At 42.6% G+C, this 17805-nt stretch overlaps 1 protein-coding gene across 2 annotated transcripts in view; it reads right to left on the bottom strand.

The window, feature by feature from the left end:
- Positions 1–17805, bottom strand: part of KIAA0319 (KIAA0319 ortholog) — a 62216-nt gene that overhangs the window by 24983 nt on the left and 19428 nt on the right. For both annotated transcript variants that reach the window (XM_074870608.1, XM_074870619.1), the window contains exons 3-9: positions 13531–14303; positions 5580–5763; positions 3263–3367; positions 2485–2582; positions 2031–2118; positions 1371–1463; positions 614–746 (exon numbers count right to left, since the gene is read on the bottom strand). In XM_074870608.1, coding sequence (XP_074726709.1) covers positions 614–746; positions 1371–1463; positions 2031–2118; positions 2485–2582; positions 3263–3367; positions 5580–5763; positions 13531–14303 — 1474 coding nt within the window. The remainder of the gene's footprint in view (positions 1–613; positions 747–1370; positions 1464–2030; positions 2119–2484; positions 2583–3262; positions 3368–5579; positions 5764–13530; positions 14304–17805) is intronic.

The following is a 17805-nucleotide window of genomic DNA, read 5'->3' as shown; positions in this document are numbered from 1 at the left end:
AGGGTTTAAGTTAAACAGTTCAGAAAATGAACTCTGATTTTAATTAAAGCACCCAGAACCACAAACATTGCTTCCATTGTCTGGACAAAATCCAGCTTCAGCAACACATAAACAGAAGAAAACAGTAGCAAGGCAAAGGCTTTTATGAAGAACAGAGTGACTCTCATTAAAATCAGCACACAACAATGCCTTGCGAGGATCAGTCTCCCAATACTGTTCTGCCTGCCACCACCCTTCAGGGGATGACTTCCACAGCCTGGCTGCAGAGTTTCATCTCAGGACACTTGTCAGCTTCTAAGCTGGAAAAAAAGAAGTGTTCTGTCACAGTTGTTATTGCTGGGAGTGGGAAGTATTTAATTTCCAATACCTTGTTTTGCATAACTTTATGTTGTAAAGGATCACTACACCAGTATCACAACATCATCGCAAGCACTTTTTAATAAAACTGCTCCCTATGGCTGGCTCTCCACTGTGTAAAATGAAGGGTAACAGCATGCAGAAGAAAAATAAGTTTTTTGTTTGAAGAGGTACATGTGAGCACAAAGAGAAACAAACATTTAGCTGACAACATGGAAATAGTTAAAACCCCAAAGGAAAGCATCTGTGCAAGTACCTGAAAGTGTAGTTTCCAGGAACAAGGTTAGCCAAGTGCAAGACAGGTGTGTCAGCAGATGCCTTCTGCTCTCGCAAAGGACCTTTAATTTCCTCCCAGTGGTAACTCACTATCTTCACATCATCCATACTTTCTACAGTCATTAAAGAAAAATGTATCAGTTTCTTGTAGCAATTGCTGGAATGATTACTAAAGTCTTTCATGCACTGATCCCTAACTGTTTTTCTACAATTATCTTTTCAAGCATATTTGAATAGCGTTCATGTACCATAGCTGTTAAACCACAGATTCCAAGTTATATTTGGTATGGTTTATCTAAACAAACACAAAAGTCTTCACGCACACACACAAATAAAAATTAGTCTCAAATTCTGCACATTCCAACATGTCTGCTCTCAGTAATTATGAACACAGTTATGACAGCCCATCATACCTATGTGACAGCTCTCTACCATGACCCCAGCTGTACTGGCACAGAGCCTTTTGGGCAGGAGAGGAAGAAGCTGTAAGAATAGCTGCTGTTTGGATGCAGCAGTTTCCAACACAGTGTATCTCAATCCCCAAGTGGAAGGCTGCACTTTATCACTTTTTTAATTTAGTTAAATAACTTATAACTGGATTCAAATGCCCAAAATAAATCATGAATCAGGGAACTTCTGAGTGAGAAGAAGGAATTTCACTTGTAACTGACAAAGAATAATGTTGTAACCGCATATTAAGAGTATGGAATATAAGCACAGGATGGTCCAGTACATACGACTGCCATCAATGAAGGTAGAAGTTGTAGGCAAAGAAACTTCTTGTACTTTGGGTGAAGCAACGGCAACAGGCAGCTGGTTAACTCTGATTGCTGTGAGAAAGATGGAGGAAAAGGAAAAAAAAAATAAAAGTAGGGAAAGCCCAGGCAAAATGAATCTGTTACCTCCACAGATCAATAGTCCCCAGTGACTTAAATCTGGGATTGACTGCTTTGCAGCATTTGCTGTCCTTTTTGTACAAGGGAGAGAAAAGGTTACTGAAGAGCAGTGCACTGATGCAGCAGTCTTCCGCTGCAGCCACTTCTAACTGGCGTAATTTAGATCAGACCTGTGTCCTGTCACTTGCAGTTACAGCCAGTTCAGCACCTGATTGCTGCTCCTAGCTGTACTGGAGACAGGGACCATAAAGGGTGGCATGATGCTATCTCAGGCCTTGCGTGAGGAGGGTACAAGACCAAAGAGCACTTAAATACAGTGAGCAAGATCCTTAACTCTACTTCCTTAAAATGCTTTATAGACACCAAGACATGCAACATCTCTGCATGACTGGACTACCAGGTGTCCCTGACAGACAGTAATTGACAGACTATTAGATAAGTATGTTGTACAACTACTTGTGTTGAAGAAATTAATTTCAATGTTTTAGCCAACTTATTTACCTGGTTTGACCGTGACATTTACAAAACCTTCACCAAAGGCTTTTTCACCAGAAACCATCACTTTGAAGGCATAAAGTCCCACCGATAACTGAGACAAACACAGAACAAATCCAGTTACATGTTGAATTATACAAAAGCAGTATGCAAAAATATGCCAATCATATTGTAAACAGAGAAAAATCTAAATATCTGAAACCTAGAGCTCCTTTTATAAACACATACACAAATGGCCACTAGTCACTGTCGAGAAGTGGGGAACACAAAGCAAACACTCTTAGTTATTAGAGGACTCTTTAAAAAGACACTTAATCTGGTAAAGATTTGGCAACACATGCATGTGAAGAGACTCTGGCAGTCAGTCAAACTCCTTGAATCAAGGTGCCCTTCCCCACAGGTTAGATTTCTGTGAAAGGACCACACAAACACAATGAGCCTGAGTTGACAGCACACTTACATGTGAGAGCTTCAAGGTCTGGCTGTGCCTGCGCTCCATTTCACCACCATAGTCAGCAGGGTGGCTGATTAAGCTCCACTCATAGGTGTAGGCTGTTTCTAGGAGCAATAACACAGCACAAGAGTAATCAGCTTTGCCTTCAAGATAAGCCCAGGAAACTTAAGAAATCAAGCTCACCATCCATCAGATAAAATGCTACAGTAGGAAATCATGACTTCTTTTTTGATTTCCCAGTAGGAAATCAATCAGTTTAAGCCTGGAAAATGAAGCAGTACAAATACATGTTAAAATTCCACTATGTGTGGTAACTTGGTAAAGCAGCAAGGATGTAACAGACTTCACAAATAACTGACTTCACAAGAAACAGCTTCACATGAAGTGAATGGGTTTTACATAGCTATCTACGAAACACATATTTTTTGCTGCTGCAGTTCAGAAGCTGGTAGTTTTAAGGTTTGTTTTGCACAGAACATACTTTTCCTCCTCATGCCTAACAGCAACATGCTATAACCTGGGCCGCATCATCTTTTGATAGAAACTACAGGATTTCTATTGAACCATTTGGCTAAGGAGTTCATGTTCTGAAAATAAAAGTAATTTTATCTCTAAAATCCAAAGGAGGAAATCCTCTCTGCATTTGGAGCCACAAAAAAGGTAGCAGTAGATGAGAAAGATGGTTTTATCCTGAGGTGAGGATGTTCATATAGCTCAGGACTTGTCTGCATTTACAGGTTGGTAGTGTGTTCATCATCTTGTATGCCAAGGCCATTCAACTCACCTGTAGGCGGTGGCGGGACAACAAAAGCATTCAGTTCAACCTCATTTTTGGGTAGCATCACTTGTATGTTATCTCCAGCAGACACAATAAGTTCTTTTACTGTATCTAAGATAGAATGAGTACATTATGTTTCAACAGATGGGACGGATATAAATTTAGTATCTTCAAATATTATTTGTAATGAATTAAGTAAAATTTGAGAAACACTCTACACCTGAATAGGCAAGGATAAGTAAAAAAAAAACACTCCTCAATACATAATCAAATAATAATCTATTGTAATAGTGACTATGGCTCCTTCACCTTTTACCAAACCAAGATTTTACTTCTTCCCCAAATATGAAGTGCCATTTCCCCTACTTCTGTTTTAGAGAAAAGCATTCTGATTATTCTTGTATATCACAGATAACATTGCTCAGCATAAAGAATTATACCTTTTTTCAGTAATTGGATGGCAGCACAGGAATTAAAAAATATGCAATTACAGAAGACAAAAAAGCCACCTGCATCAAAACAAACCTCATTAAATAAAGTAACATAGTCCATACTAGAACTGTAGTATCACATCTTCTTTCACCAAGAAGCACTACTTCTATGTGTGTGGCACTTGAGGCATGCCTCAATATTCAGCTTGGTGTCCCTTTTAAAAATTCCACTTGTATAGCAGGACAAAGGTGTTTGTAGCTGAACTGCACATTCAATCTACTTGCCATCCAGGAACACCCTCCCAGTTCTCATTTGTGAAAACTCTCCTCTTCCAAAAATGCCAAAGTCCACAAATCCAGTCCCCAACAAAAACATACCAAAGCACAACTTCAGGAAAGGTTCCCACAGACCTACATTTCAAAGGTCTTAAACGTCTTCCTTTTAATACTGGGAACCCACAGAACAAAGGTTCTCCAAAAGCAACACCCACTAGTGACTAAATGTAGAGTTTACAAACTGAATAAATGAGCAAGAGGCTACTCAGCAGTGGCAGCTGACAGGTCTAAAAATGAAGTGAGAGGGCCACATTCACAGCACACTTTCTGTCACTGCTACTTAAATGCACCCAAGGTGCCATAATTGCTCATGGGAGTTGCCCTTGACACCAGTGGAGTGGAGGTCTGTACTCTGACCTCCACATGGGATGAGAATAAAATGGCTAGATGCGGGGGGTGACCAAAGGAGAGAAAGAGGGACTGTCTTTAAGACTTCCAAGACAGTAGGGCTGAGAACACACAAACTTGAGGCAATCCCTGCACAAAGCAGTACTTACGGTGAGATTCATCACAACCTTCCCTTCAGCTTCTTCTTCCAAGCTCTTTTTTGAGTCTTCTTCAACCTCCTCCTGTGAAGGAGGAGGAGGAGCTGCCTAGTCAACAATCAATGGTACTGATGATCCATTGCTTTGGAGAGGGATCTCTTGTAGCTCATCTCTACCTGTTACCTCCTACCACTACCCTGACTGGCAGGTTGCAGTTTGGCAGAGGGTGCAAAGAACGTCCCAAACCAGACTTGCTCTATCAGAAAGCAAAGAGCTTGGCTCTCTGCATCTCCCAGAACATCAGGAATGCAGAAGAACATACCTTTGTGCTTCTCTGCTTCTTGCAGCCCCTCTAACCCTTTGTCAGGGTGCACAGGGAGGCGGGAAACTCAGGAGACAGGAGATACTCTAACATACACACAGAATTTAACATAACTACAGGGGACATGGTGGTTAAACATGTCCTTTTCAAAATAAAAACTTTTGCTCTGCAGCTGGAATTCTGATAAACTTCCTCACAGCTTCGAAATTTGAACAAAACTTTTTTTCCCCAGGATTAAGAGACCGTGTTCTTCCCTACTAAGGGCTAGGCTTCCTCAGGTCCCACTTATGCTGCCGCATGGTATCGGACAACTATATGTAGTGGGAACTCCACTGAAGAGTTTCTGAGAGGGAGCAATGTTCTGAAGAGTCACAGAAAAATAACAGTACGGCTGGAAGAGACTTCTGAAGCTTCAGAAAGCCACAGGTATTCTCACCAAGTATAAAAATTAACCCGTTTAGAAAAGGCTCTTAATCTCTGCTTTCTACTTTGCCCTATTTGCTTGAGTTACAATTTCCCATTAATGATGGACTTGGTCAGAGTTTTCCCTCAGAAGTAACTGGCTAAGGGGTCTGGAGTTTGCAGTGTTACTCTAGGTCTACAGGTTTAAAATGGGATGATGTTACATTTAGATAAAGAGCGAGCTCGTAACTAACAACAGATTGGAACCCTGACAGTCATAAAGCCAGTCCCACCCGCTGTCCAACCTGCAGGTACCCCTCAGATCTCCAACTAAGTTGAAACATTACCTGCTTCAGCAGCAGTAGCAGGTGGTGTGAACTGCTGCATGGGCCCAGATGGCACAGTATTAGTGGGAAGTAGCATGACCCCACTTTCAGTGACATTCTCTGGGGCCATTGTGGGAGTCTGGGTTTTCTCTGACACACCTGGGGAGAAATCCAGTTTGTCTGAAGAAGAGGAAGGCGTAGCAGCCTAAAAAATGAATTATAGGGAAAGAGGTGTTATAAGCAAACCATTTTTCACATTTCCAGATTTAGAGGTATGCTGTTTTTTAAATAGCATGTAGGGTGAGCCTACCGATTTATGTTACTAAAAGGTTTTATTCATACACAGAGTATCTATCAAAGGAGGACTGGTTTTTTTCCCCATCAGGCTTTGTAAGAAATGTTAATCATTTTCCAAGTTTCAGATGCAGAACAGTGTAGGCTATAGTCATCAAAATGAGGTAACCTGGAATACAACTAAAGCTACCAGTTCTCAAAATAATAAAGAACTGTAGAACAGGTCTAAATATAGTCATAAACCTTTAAAAGCCAATGACAGAAAGTCTGTGTGGTAAGCATTATTGTCTTCATGCTGTATACACACAACCATAACAGAATCCTTGCCTCTTACTGTATCTGCTCAGACCAGGACTTGCTCATGCCTTATTTCCTCACCACTAATAAAATGCCCTAAATCTCCCTAATTCACTCACCAAGCAGTAGCATTCTTCTTACTGACCCACCTTGTTAGTAAATCAGAACTGCAGTAACAGACATGGCATGTTTTGCAGGAATAACTCAGCACTGTGTTAGCTTTGCCCATCACTTTGCCCCTCTCAGGCCCTATCACCTTTCAATGACACATTAGTCTCAATAGGAAAATAGTTCTTCCTTAAGCTCTCAAGACTTATTTCTGACCTAACTTCTAGAGAAAACCATTTTGCCATTTATGGCTACTGTATGTGGCACATGAAGATATAACATGCTGCTATTATTTATACATAATGTATTAACTGATGAACAGGATTATGAAGGTTGGCAAAATGCACACGCTTATCACTGAATGGCTGAGGTGGGAAGGGACCTCTGGAGATAGCCTAGTCCAACCCCCCTCCTCAAAGCAGGGTCAGCTACAGCAGGCTGTTAGGACCATGTCCCATCAGGTTTTGAATACCTCCAAGGACAGAGAATCCACATCTCTGGAAAACACGTTCCAGTGCTTGACCATCCTCACAGGAAAAAAGAAAAATATGTTTTTTGTTGTTTAACTAGAATTCCTTGTATTTCAATTTGTCTTGTCCTGTCACTGGACAGCACTGAAAGTAGTCTGGCTCCATCCTCTTCACTCCTGCTATAGTTATTTACATACATTGGTAAGATCCTCCTGAACCCTCTCTGCTCAAGGCTGAACAGTCCCAGTTCTCAGCTTCTCTTTCTATTTCAGGTGCTCCACTTTGACTCTGCAATCTGTTGCCTCCCTAGGAAATCAGAGCAGCTCTGCCTTGGATGTGGACAGGAAGAAAAGCCCCCTGTGCAGCTGGGAACGTGAAACCAATGCCAGAGACTGTTGCTTCCCAGCCTGCAAGGAAACAGAGCATGGAAGTCATCTGCAACTCCATCTCTGCCTTCAACAAGGACAGAGAGAAAAGATCCCTGTGCAGCTGGGACAGTGACGGCAGCGTTGGGGACTGTGGCTGTCTACCCTGTGAGGATGCTGAGGACCACACTAAGAGCTGCACCTCCAGATGGGTCCATAACACAGACAATGCAAGTACCTTGCCACATCTCCAGCTCTGCTCAAGATGCAGATGGTGAGATGGTCTCTCTGAGCAGTTGGGACACTGACAGCAGAATCACAGACTGCAGATCCCCCCCAAGGTAGTGCCTTCAGCATGTCAACCTTTGGCTCTCAGCAGGAATCTCAACCTTGACAACGTAAACATGCACACAGAGAACCTCCAGCCCATCCTGCCTCATACCTTGACAAAAGGCGTTTCCTCGAGACAGCTCTCCTTTACATACTCACTCCATCCCGCATCTTCCAAAAAGATCTTCTTTACCACACTTCGGCAAACCAAAGTGTTCTTTGCTTTCCAAAGTTGAGGGAAATGTACTCTTCTGAGCTTCCTCTGGCTTTCCTCCTCTCCTTGCCCTTTGCCAATCTATCAGCTGAGAAGCAGCCATCCTGGCTTTGTAGGACAGATGGGGACAAAGTCATCTCAAACATACCTCTCCTGGGACACTCTCTTCTGCAATGGCACCAAACATCTCTCCAGTCAGCAAGCCTAGGCAAGACTGCAGTCAAAAAAGGTGCCCTGTGGCACTGTCATGTCTGAAGTGGTGTCACAGCCGAAAAGACAGCTTAAACTAAGAACGTTAGCAGGCACCAGATAATTGGGGCAGGGGAAATATCAGAAATTGAGCTCTCGGGCAGAAACTATTACTGAGAGATACACTGGAACAGATGTGGAGGGCAAGATTAACTTAAGTTCCACCTTAGGAACTAAAAGGAAAGAAAAGAAGGACTCTTTCTGAGAGTGAGTAGGGTAAGCAGTTCTGTTGGTATGGGCTTTGTGGTTTTATTGTTTGCTTTTACCCACGTGTACAACTGCTACTGCTTGTTACAAAATAAACGCACCAATCATGAGGGCCCATGTCCTTCAGTTCTCGGGGTTTGACTTGAGTGCAAATCTCTTGAGAATTCCAACAGGAAACAATAACATCCCCACAATCCAAAAGGAAAAAATAGTCATGCAGTTCCCTGGGGAAGCTCAAAGTTACAGTGCAGGCAACAGCATCATGCCAAGGGGGATCCTTCATCACTTCTGGTCCCTGGCTGACCCCATAGATTGGGTGCTTTCTTCTCCCCTCATGAATGGGAAGGACAAGCCCAACCATGTTGCCCTGTTCCATCCTGATCCTCCAGGCAACCCACATTTGCCCCTCAAGGAAGCATCTTCCTCAAGTACTCCTGAAGACAACAGATCAGGACTCTCGTGAGTCAAGAGCTGCTAGTGTTATGTTTTATATGACTGCTTCCCCAGCAGTGTTTCCTCCAAGTCCCTCTGCACAGATGACTACTACATAACTGCAGTACCATTTGCTCTCATTTATCTGGAAAACCTCATGGTGGGCAGTTCTGCCAGCAGCAAAACTGCTCTTTCACTGGTCTCCTTCTCCTTCTCTTCATTCAGTTATCTGTCTAATGATTTCAAGCAAGTATGACCTCTACTAATTGTGTAGTTGGGGATCTGCAAAAGACCAAACTGTCATACTGTACGACATGAAGCTCAGACTTCAAGAAAGAAATAAACATTTTTGACAGGTAAATCTAAATATCAAAACATCTTTCAGGGGTCTTATACATTCCCTAGGGATCAAGTCAATGCATTTTTAACCAAACAGGACTGTTCAGCATCCGCAGGCCTCAAAACTGAAACAAAGGCAAAGTAAGGTATGAGAATCTCTGATACTACACTTCATTCCAACTCTGAAGGCATATCAATCAGATGTTAAAATTCTCTTAATTACATATATTCTGTCAGCCAACTTAAGCTTTCTCAGGTAGAGCTTTATGCATTTTAGGTAGAGCTTTATGCATTTTGACTGCACCATTATTCCTGCAAATGCAATGAACTCAAGAATCAAGTCAGGCCTAACCCAATAAATACACGTCTGAAACACTGCATCAACACAGCAGTAGCTGGAATCTAAGACCTGAAAAAGCTCACCTTGCTAAACAGATCAGCAGTTAACTGGAAATTTTAAAAAGACAACTACTTCACAGGTATCTCACTTCAAGGATGGGCAGCACTGCAGATTTCTGTCTTGGGAAGCCTGACAGCATTTACTCTACAGATTTCTAAATCCATTCATGTTACTGAGCTGCTACAGGGAGACAATCCAGAAGATCACTCTGAACTCTGATGTAAACCCAAAAGCCAAGTTACTCAGTTAAGTGACGAACCCCATACACTCTATCCCAAGTGACATACAGAAACCCCCTACACCTGACTGCATTTATGGCAAGGATGCTCCTGAGGCACAGACTCCGGAGGCCTGCGTTTGGCTGGTCTCAGTTTAAAATCTCTCTCCGGGTCCTTCCCCAAAGAACACAGCACCTGAGGACACTGCGTCCTGCTGACTACTATGAAGGGAGGGAACCACATTTTTGCCACCTTGTTCTGTCTTGCTTGTATAAACAGCTTTGTCTGGAAGCTGCAGAAGGGAGTGCATCAGCACGGATCCAGGAACAGAGCTACAGAGTTGCTGAGACAGAATTAAGTTGAGGATAGAAAAATGTTGTATAACGTGCAATAAACAGAGGGCATTTCATTAAAGCGATTAGCAAAAAAAACATTTTAAGACCTTCACATTTTCATAACCTATACAAAAAGACCACAGTTTGAGAGGTAGTTTGGATCATATACCAGGGAGAAAACTACTTGGAGACATCTCGGCATTTTTAATCCAGTATAAAAACTTAGTATTTCCTTAAAAACAAAATCTGGTTTCCAAAGAAACAGTTTTTCAGAAGGAAACACAAATATGTGCCTGAACAATCCATATGAGATTTGATTAAAAGGTCTGCTTGCTGGAGAGACACACATAAGAAGGAAATCTGATCACCAGAATTTATCACAAGTAACATCTTTTCCACTAGAGTCACAAGTGGTGTTCCCAAACCAGAAAAACTTGAAGCCAAGCCAGAAGTTTGTGTTAGGCATAACCAGCAGGGTTTGGGTGGCAGGGGACTGGCTGCAGGAGTCACCACTGTGGTCCCAGACAGTTTGGCAATGGATGGAAACAAGCCAACATGTGCCAACACTACAACCACTCAGACATAGTTAAGAAAAGGCAATAGCCACTGGGAGCAGGGGCACACAGGAAGAGGTGGGGGGGGTGCACAACAGGAGACATGAGAGGGAGTATGTGGAAAGGCTGGAGACACCCTCTTGGAAGGAGGCACTTCATAACACCTCCCAGGGGACAGAGAAGCCTGTGCCGGAGCAGAGGTAACAAGTAAGAAGGAACAAACTGTGGTAGAAAAGAGAAAGAAGCAACAAGTGGCAAAAAGGAAACTGCCACGCACTGACCCCAACCTCCTGTGCCACCTGTCACCTCACCAAAGGGAAGAGAAGGGGAGTGAGGACTAGGAAGGGCAGAGGAGATGTGCCTGGACTGAAGCTGAACCTGGGGAAGGCCAGGGAAAGGTATTTACCAAAACTGCTCATCATCTTCATTTCTCTACAAATGTCTAAATTCAAAGGATTCCCATCTGGGAAACAAAGGCTGCAGAGGCTTTGGCAGTTTCTCAAAAGCAACTTCTTCTCCAGATTCTTAACCTTTCTCTACATTAATAGAGAGCTTTTACAATACATTTCAGGACCTGCTTTCAATGTTACCCATTAACCCTCTACAGCTCTACTAACAGAGCATCGCCAGATCATCTAACTACAGTTGTCTTATCAGCTCTTCAACATCACTACCAGCCTGGGCTAGAGACTGACCCAGTTTTAGAGATTCATCCCTTCTACATTGAAAGAAGCAAGCTCATCCCTCAGCCTTTCCACAGGAATTTCAATGGCTGTGCTAGCATAATGTTAGCATAAAACCACACAGGAATGCCTCCTCCATGTCCCAGTGAACAAACAGGTCTCTTTCCATTTCACTTTGTAATAAACTCCCATCCACACAGGCAGTACATGAAGACAAAGCGAAATCTTCCTATTTTGGCTGGGGTGGCAATATCAACGTAGAGATTTACAAAGTAGGCTTGGCCATATATATCATTACCACTGCAAGATGTGAAATCTCAACTTTCATAAAGCTGTATTCACATGATCCCTTAGAGATGGGGAACAAATTTGCTCAGCTCTGTTTGCCACATGCTTTAGGTGAACTCAAAGTTGTCAATCTGCTTGCAGAAGCAGCACCCACTTTTAAACTTGCAACAGCACTTCACCTGTTATCAAATGTTCTTCCATACATGTGGAGCCAAGTTCTAATCTCTTCTCACTCGTGCCAATACAATCCAGACCAACTTGGTCAGTCATAAAAGTCATATGCTATCTTGAGCCTGGAGAAGGAGATCCTTGACAAGCAACCTGCTCTCATGGTCCCCACTTATCTCCAGGACAGTCTCCCTTGGGATTCTTCCAGGCAGATCCCACAACAGGCCAAAGGCTGCTCTCCTGAAGCCCATGGATGTGACCCTGCTTTTTGACTTATTCCTGCCCCTCTCAGGAGCCTGAACTCCGCCACCTCATGGCCACATCCCTGACCAATCCCTCCTTGCCTGCAAGGGTGAGGTCCAGCAGAGCCTCTCTTCTTGTCAGCTCCACAGTCACCTCTGACAACTTGAATTTATCATCGACACATTGCAAAAGCTTCCTGCATTGCTTGTGCCCTGTTCTCTTGCCCTTCCCCCACCCCACAGGTATTGGGGTGGCTTAAATCCCCCATAAGGGCCAGGGGCTATCAATATGAGGCTCCTCCCAGTTGCCTGAAGGTTTCTTCTACTTCTTCCTAACCAGGCAGTCTGGAGCAGACATGCACCCTAATGTTGCCCACAACAACTGGCCTGCCAGCCCTGACCCATATAAACTCTTGACTATAGTGCTCATTGCCATCTCTACGCAGAGCTCCTAGGCCTCCTCCTAGCACCTGCTGAGATGGTGCATCACCCTCCATGATCATGAGCCAGCTACGGCAAAAGTCCAAAGCACCCTTTGATCAAGAACAGCTGACAGAGCTTGTGGGAAACTGCTAGAGGTCCCAGTCTCTGCTAGCTGTCCTCTCCCAGCTGCAGCAACCACTCATGTTCCTCACAGCACTCCCACTGGTCCCCAAGAATCCCAGAAGTTCTCAGAATATCTAGAAAATCTCAAAGCAGAGCCCAGAAACAGCCACACCTCTAGGCTGCAATGGCATCCAAGTTAGATTGTAACTTAAGACTTACTGTTGTCCACACATACTTCTGCTGTATCAGTCATCCCCTCCAAGAACCTCAGTCGTCACAGATTTCATGCAACCTTCTTATTTACATGTATTTTTCTTCCCTGCAGTAATGGCAATAACTTATCATTTTTAAAGCAAGAGATAGATAGTTGCTGATTATAAAACCTGGTGGAACTTAGAGCAATCCAGCTAACATTGCTTAATTTCCTCTTCCCTCTAGCAGGGGTGTGTGACAAACCCAGCAAATGTTGACTTTACGGCCTGTTTCAACTTTCCAACTGATCCCACCTTGTTCTTAAGGAACCAGAGTCCCTTTAGTCCCAATGAATCAAACTGGTTGGCATAGAGAACAGGTGCATCTTACTTAAGTATCTAAATTAGGTTTTAAATATTTAACTTACTTTTCTTATTGCCAGACTCAAGAAAAGGTTTCTGAGAACAAAAACACCTTCTCCACTTTATTCTGCCGTACCTTGTGGTCCAGAACTGCTACTGTCCCTCCTCATGTACCTTGCTCTTTAAAAGTATTACAAAAGGTACATGCTCAGCACCATTACATCTGTAACATCACTATGCATTAATAACATGAAACCCATACAACACAATTTTATTGATGGAGGAACTTAGGTTTACTGGTCTTGGCCTTTGGATACTAGAGGGTCCACTAGGATTGCTCAGCTAACTACTTCTAACAAGTCACCAAGGGTCAGAAGGGAAGAATACTGTAATACTATTACACCAGGTCCAAGCCCACTCATCTGTACACTTAAAAGGAAACCCCACAGTGTCCCAAAAGGAGCTCTGCTCCTTATCATCTGATAGAAAAGTCCTTCAACAATTTATTTGCCTATTGACAATCCTCTCCCCTTCAGCCTTTTCTACGCTGTAACAGGACTGTAAGTCATCTGAACATTAGGGTTACATTACAAAGCAATAACGTAATTTATTTTGAAAACCAAAACAATTGCAAAGTGTCCTCACCATGCTCTGCCTGCTTCTTGAGGAACAAACATACCTCTTTTTGCAAAGCATCATCAGGTTGTGCAAGAAGTTGAACGGCTGCTTCACTTTCAAATGTCTTCCCCGGGAATGGTGTCATCTCCAGGAGAGATGACAACCTCTCTGTGGAGTGTTCAGTGACAGAGTTCAGTTCAGAGCTGTTTTTATTCAGAAGGCTTTCCACCTTCCCAAACTCCCCTTTCTTTTCAGAAAACTCTTCCTGGTTATCTCCATCATCACCCACAGAAGAGTTGAAGCTGTTTTCACCTGCCACCATCAGGCCCCAGTCAGCATAATCCGTGCTCTCCTTCTGCTCATGTTTGATGCTCACCTGAAAGGGGTCCTGCTCCAACTCTTTATAATCATCAATGTATTCTGGTATCTCCTCAAGGCTGGGATCTTTGCCAAGCAGAGACAGCTCCTTCAGGCTACTCACTTCCTCAGACGGTTCATTCTGGAGTCCCACAGAGTGGACCATGCTTGGGATCACTTGCCCAAATCCTAGCAGCGAGGCTGGCCTCTGAGAAGGCCTCAGCACAAAAGTAAGATAGGACTTCACAGTTTCAATTTTTTTAGGTTCACAATTCTCTTTGTGTTGGCAGTTCACGATGTAACAGCGTTGTTCAAACATCCAGGACAAGTCACAACCAGAGAGGTCACAACATGCTGCGATGCAGTCGGACACTGACATAGCATGAGGAACTCGCATAATTTTAGTGGTTTCTAAGTTGGGAGATATTACTGCACCTGGGTACGTGGCTCCTTCTCTGCACTGCTCACAACTGGAACCTGAAACAACACCACCAACATAAGGCACAACACTACAACCAAGCCATAATATAGTTTCTTGTGACCAAAAATGGCTTATCACAGGAGACAAGATAAAGGCAGGTGTACCCTGCTTAAATAATCTCATTTTCTTTCGCTAACGTCGCCACTACTTTTTTTTCAGCACATCCTTTTGCAATACTATTTGTACTTTGGAGGATTTTTCAGTGTAGGATCTTGGTATGCTTTGCAAAATAGCTCCTGCTCCCTTGCTACAAATACAAATACATAGAGATGAAAGTGAGTTGCCAATACTTAAAACCAAGAACAGAGCAGGGATCACGAACAAAAATCATGAGGTACCTCCACTACCCCCACCATATAATGACCAAAACATGTTTTAAAACAAAACTCAAATAAGATGCTCTAAACATGTCACTGTTTCATTTGAGGGAGAAGGCAGGAAAAATCTACACAGGAGAAACATTTGCTATGTCACTTGAACTTCATGAAGAGTCTCTCACACCAATGTAACTGCTGGGCTTAATACAAAAGCTGGATTAAATTCTCAAACTTTCGCTGCTTTACCCCCTAGTTCATGTGAAACCCCAAGAGCTTGCTCCAGTAGGAAGCATCTTTCCTTCCTTTGCAGTGAAGTTGTAATCTTTTAGTATGACATCAGAATTACTTTCATAGAACATCACAGACTGAGTGTGAAGTGTTCAAATCAAGCATGAATCCACTGTATATCTCAGTCAATTTTAAACATCTTTTGTATGTGTTTTTTTCCTGGTTATAACTGCTCTTCAGAATTCCGCTATACAAAAACGCAACTTGAAAAATCTGATCATGCTTCAAAAAACAGCTGAGTAAAACCAGGACATTCTTCTTAATGTGGTTTTCAACTAGACTTGCTAACTCAACCAATGAAAACAAGATGTCACCACTGTGGAGCTAACACAATAATGGAAGACAAAGCTGACTCTGCCTGCTTTGCACGTCATTAACAGTTGAGTTCTGGCAGCACAAATCTCATTATTCACAACAGTATATGGCAGGAGAAAAAGGCAGCTTGACCAATGGATTCCAGCTCAAATCTGTTGAGCTGATGGGCAGGAAAAATGAAATCAAGGACTAGGAATAGGCTGGCAATAGGAGTTAGGTCTGGCCATGACCTAGAGCCTAGGAGATGCAGAGATTCTCCTACGCATGCAGTGTGTCCAACCACCGCACTACAGCTCCCACCACATCTTCTGGGCTGAACTGCAGGACACTCTTTAACAACACATGATCTGAACAAAGCTACTGAAATACCTGTGGGGCATCATACTGCCTGGGACGAATGTACAGCTTGCAAAGTAGGTTAAGTTCAATGCAAAAAACTCAAACCAAAAAATTGCACCACAAACTGAGGTACAGAGAGGATGAGACTTCATGACGGTTTTGCAGAGCCGGCTATTTGGGGTGAGAAAAAACATGAAACAAATTTTGAAAAAGATCAATGACTTGCAAAGAGATATAGCTGAATAGGAAGATGAGAAAAAGGATAAACAGCTTCAAGCACCATTTTTCTGACTCCGGCTACTCCTTCACACAGAGCTGGGATGCTGTTTACTCTTCCACTTTACACTTTCAGTGAAAAAATTTACCCAGAGGAACATGAACTTAAACCAACCTATCCTGTTCTAACATAGCCCAGATATGAAGTATATTTATCTGTACCCAGGAGATGCTCAGAATTTGTGCATTTTTTTTTCTTTCACACTGTACATAAATATTTCATCTACATTCCCTTTCACCTCCAAGAACATAAGGCCCTGGCAGAGACTCTGAATTGTCATCACAAGTCTTTCCTTTAAGTTGTCTGCACAACTTAGGACAGGGGAGCCACAGAGCTCTGGGTTAAAATGAAATATAGGAGTCAGGCAGCCTATTTAACCATTCTGTTCTTTTTCAACCCATAATAATTTAATCCTCCATATCAGCAGAGAGATGAGAAACAGGCCTTTAATAGGTTAAAACAAAAACATGACTCTCTGTGAATGTGCAATATTAGGTCAGTAACAACTCATTACAATTAATACTTTAGGAACAGCACTATGAAGGTGGGTCAAAAAAAAACTCCTTTGAGGGCCGTCTTCATCCCTTCCCTTCTCTACCTCATCCCTGAGGGAGAAAGTGACCAACCTGTTAAAAGAAATTTGAAAGTTTCATCATTTATTTGTTCAGAAAAGAATGACCAATAATTCTTGTCTTGGAGACAGATTTACACAACTGGAATAATCCAAAGCTCTACCCTGATGCCAGACTCCAAGTCCTCACTCAGCCTGGTCAAACAAAGCTTCAAAGCTCACTCTGCCACTTGGTTTGATACATCAATTACCACATCGTAGAATCAACCTCCCACAAAATTAATGGTGTTTCATTAGCCACAGAGAGAAACAAGTCCAGCATACTCCTAAAATAATGCATGACTTTTGAAACTAAATCTCCCAAGCAAGCATCCTAGCCACAGGCCTTAGCTACCCCCTTTTTCAAATATCAGAAGGTCTTGGTTTCATCCCAGTAAGGAATGGAAAAATATATTAAGCTTCAGAATTTCTGTATAATGGGAAAATTATTTCCCTGGCGACTCTAAGTTAAATCTAACAGTGTAACCCAAATAGCAAAGTAATCAAAGTTTCATCTCTTGCTTCAGCTAGAGTTACATCTGAGTTAAATTCCAGAAGTAGGTGGGCAAGAATGGATGAATTTAGCAGGCTATTTCAGCTTGACACCAGGTGTGTCCATTAATTGTCTCCAGATGAAAAATATGCGAGATCTACTTAGAGTGAACTTAATCTGATCTCCAATTTCAGATTCCACTTCACCCGATCCAATCTCCAATCTCCAATGGGCTCAAGTAAGAGTTAGTGAGGTCTCTTACTTATAGAAAATCTACTAAAAGTGTACCACATGAAAGGTCACATAGTAACTTCTCTATAGGCTAAGCCATTACCTGCTGTCTGAGGTCACAGCGCAGCCGTTTTCCTTTAGTTAACTGGTCAGAAATTAAAGGACAGTTCTACTCTGACCAGTAATGGCAAAAAATACCATCATGCAATCCTGTTCATTGTTTTAGAAGTACTCATTCAGGTTACCAACAGAAAGACTGCTTCCCTTTATTACGAGTCCTGAAAGCCTTCTGGTGCCTAGGCCATCAATAGCAAAGTGTTCCCCTTCCTTTTAGCTGTACCTTGTTAGGTCTACAGTAGGACAACACTGACATATCCAGAGACATAATCAGGCAAGTTGGTTACACTAAAAAATAAAACAACATACCCCCCTACCCCCAAACCCTAACAAACATTCCCCACAGTGGGGAATATAGCTTCATTTTAAAGAGATTCCTTCCTTCAGTGAGGAAACATCCAAAACATCCACACCCTTCTTTGAGCTGCATGCTACCACTCTTTCACATCTAAGTGCAGGAGTCCACTGATGTCAAGAGCCCAGCAGGAACACAGCTGTTCCTCCATCACAG

Source organism: Strix uralensis, chromosome 1, assembly GCF_047716275.1.
Source record: "Strix uralensis isolate ZFMK-TIS-50842 chromosome 1, bStrUra1, whole genome shotgun sequence".
Lineage (NCBI taxonomy): Eukaryota > Metazoa > Chordata > Aves > Strigiformes > Strigidae > Strix > Strix uralensis.
This window is presented reverse-complemented; position numbering and strand designations above follow the sequence as displayed.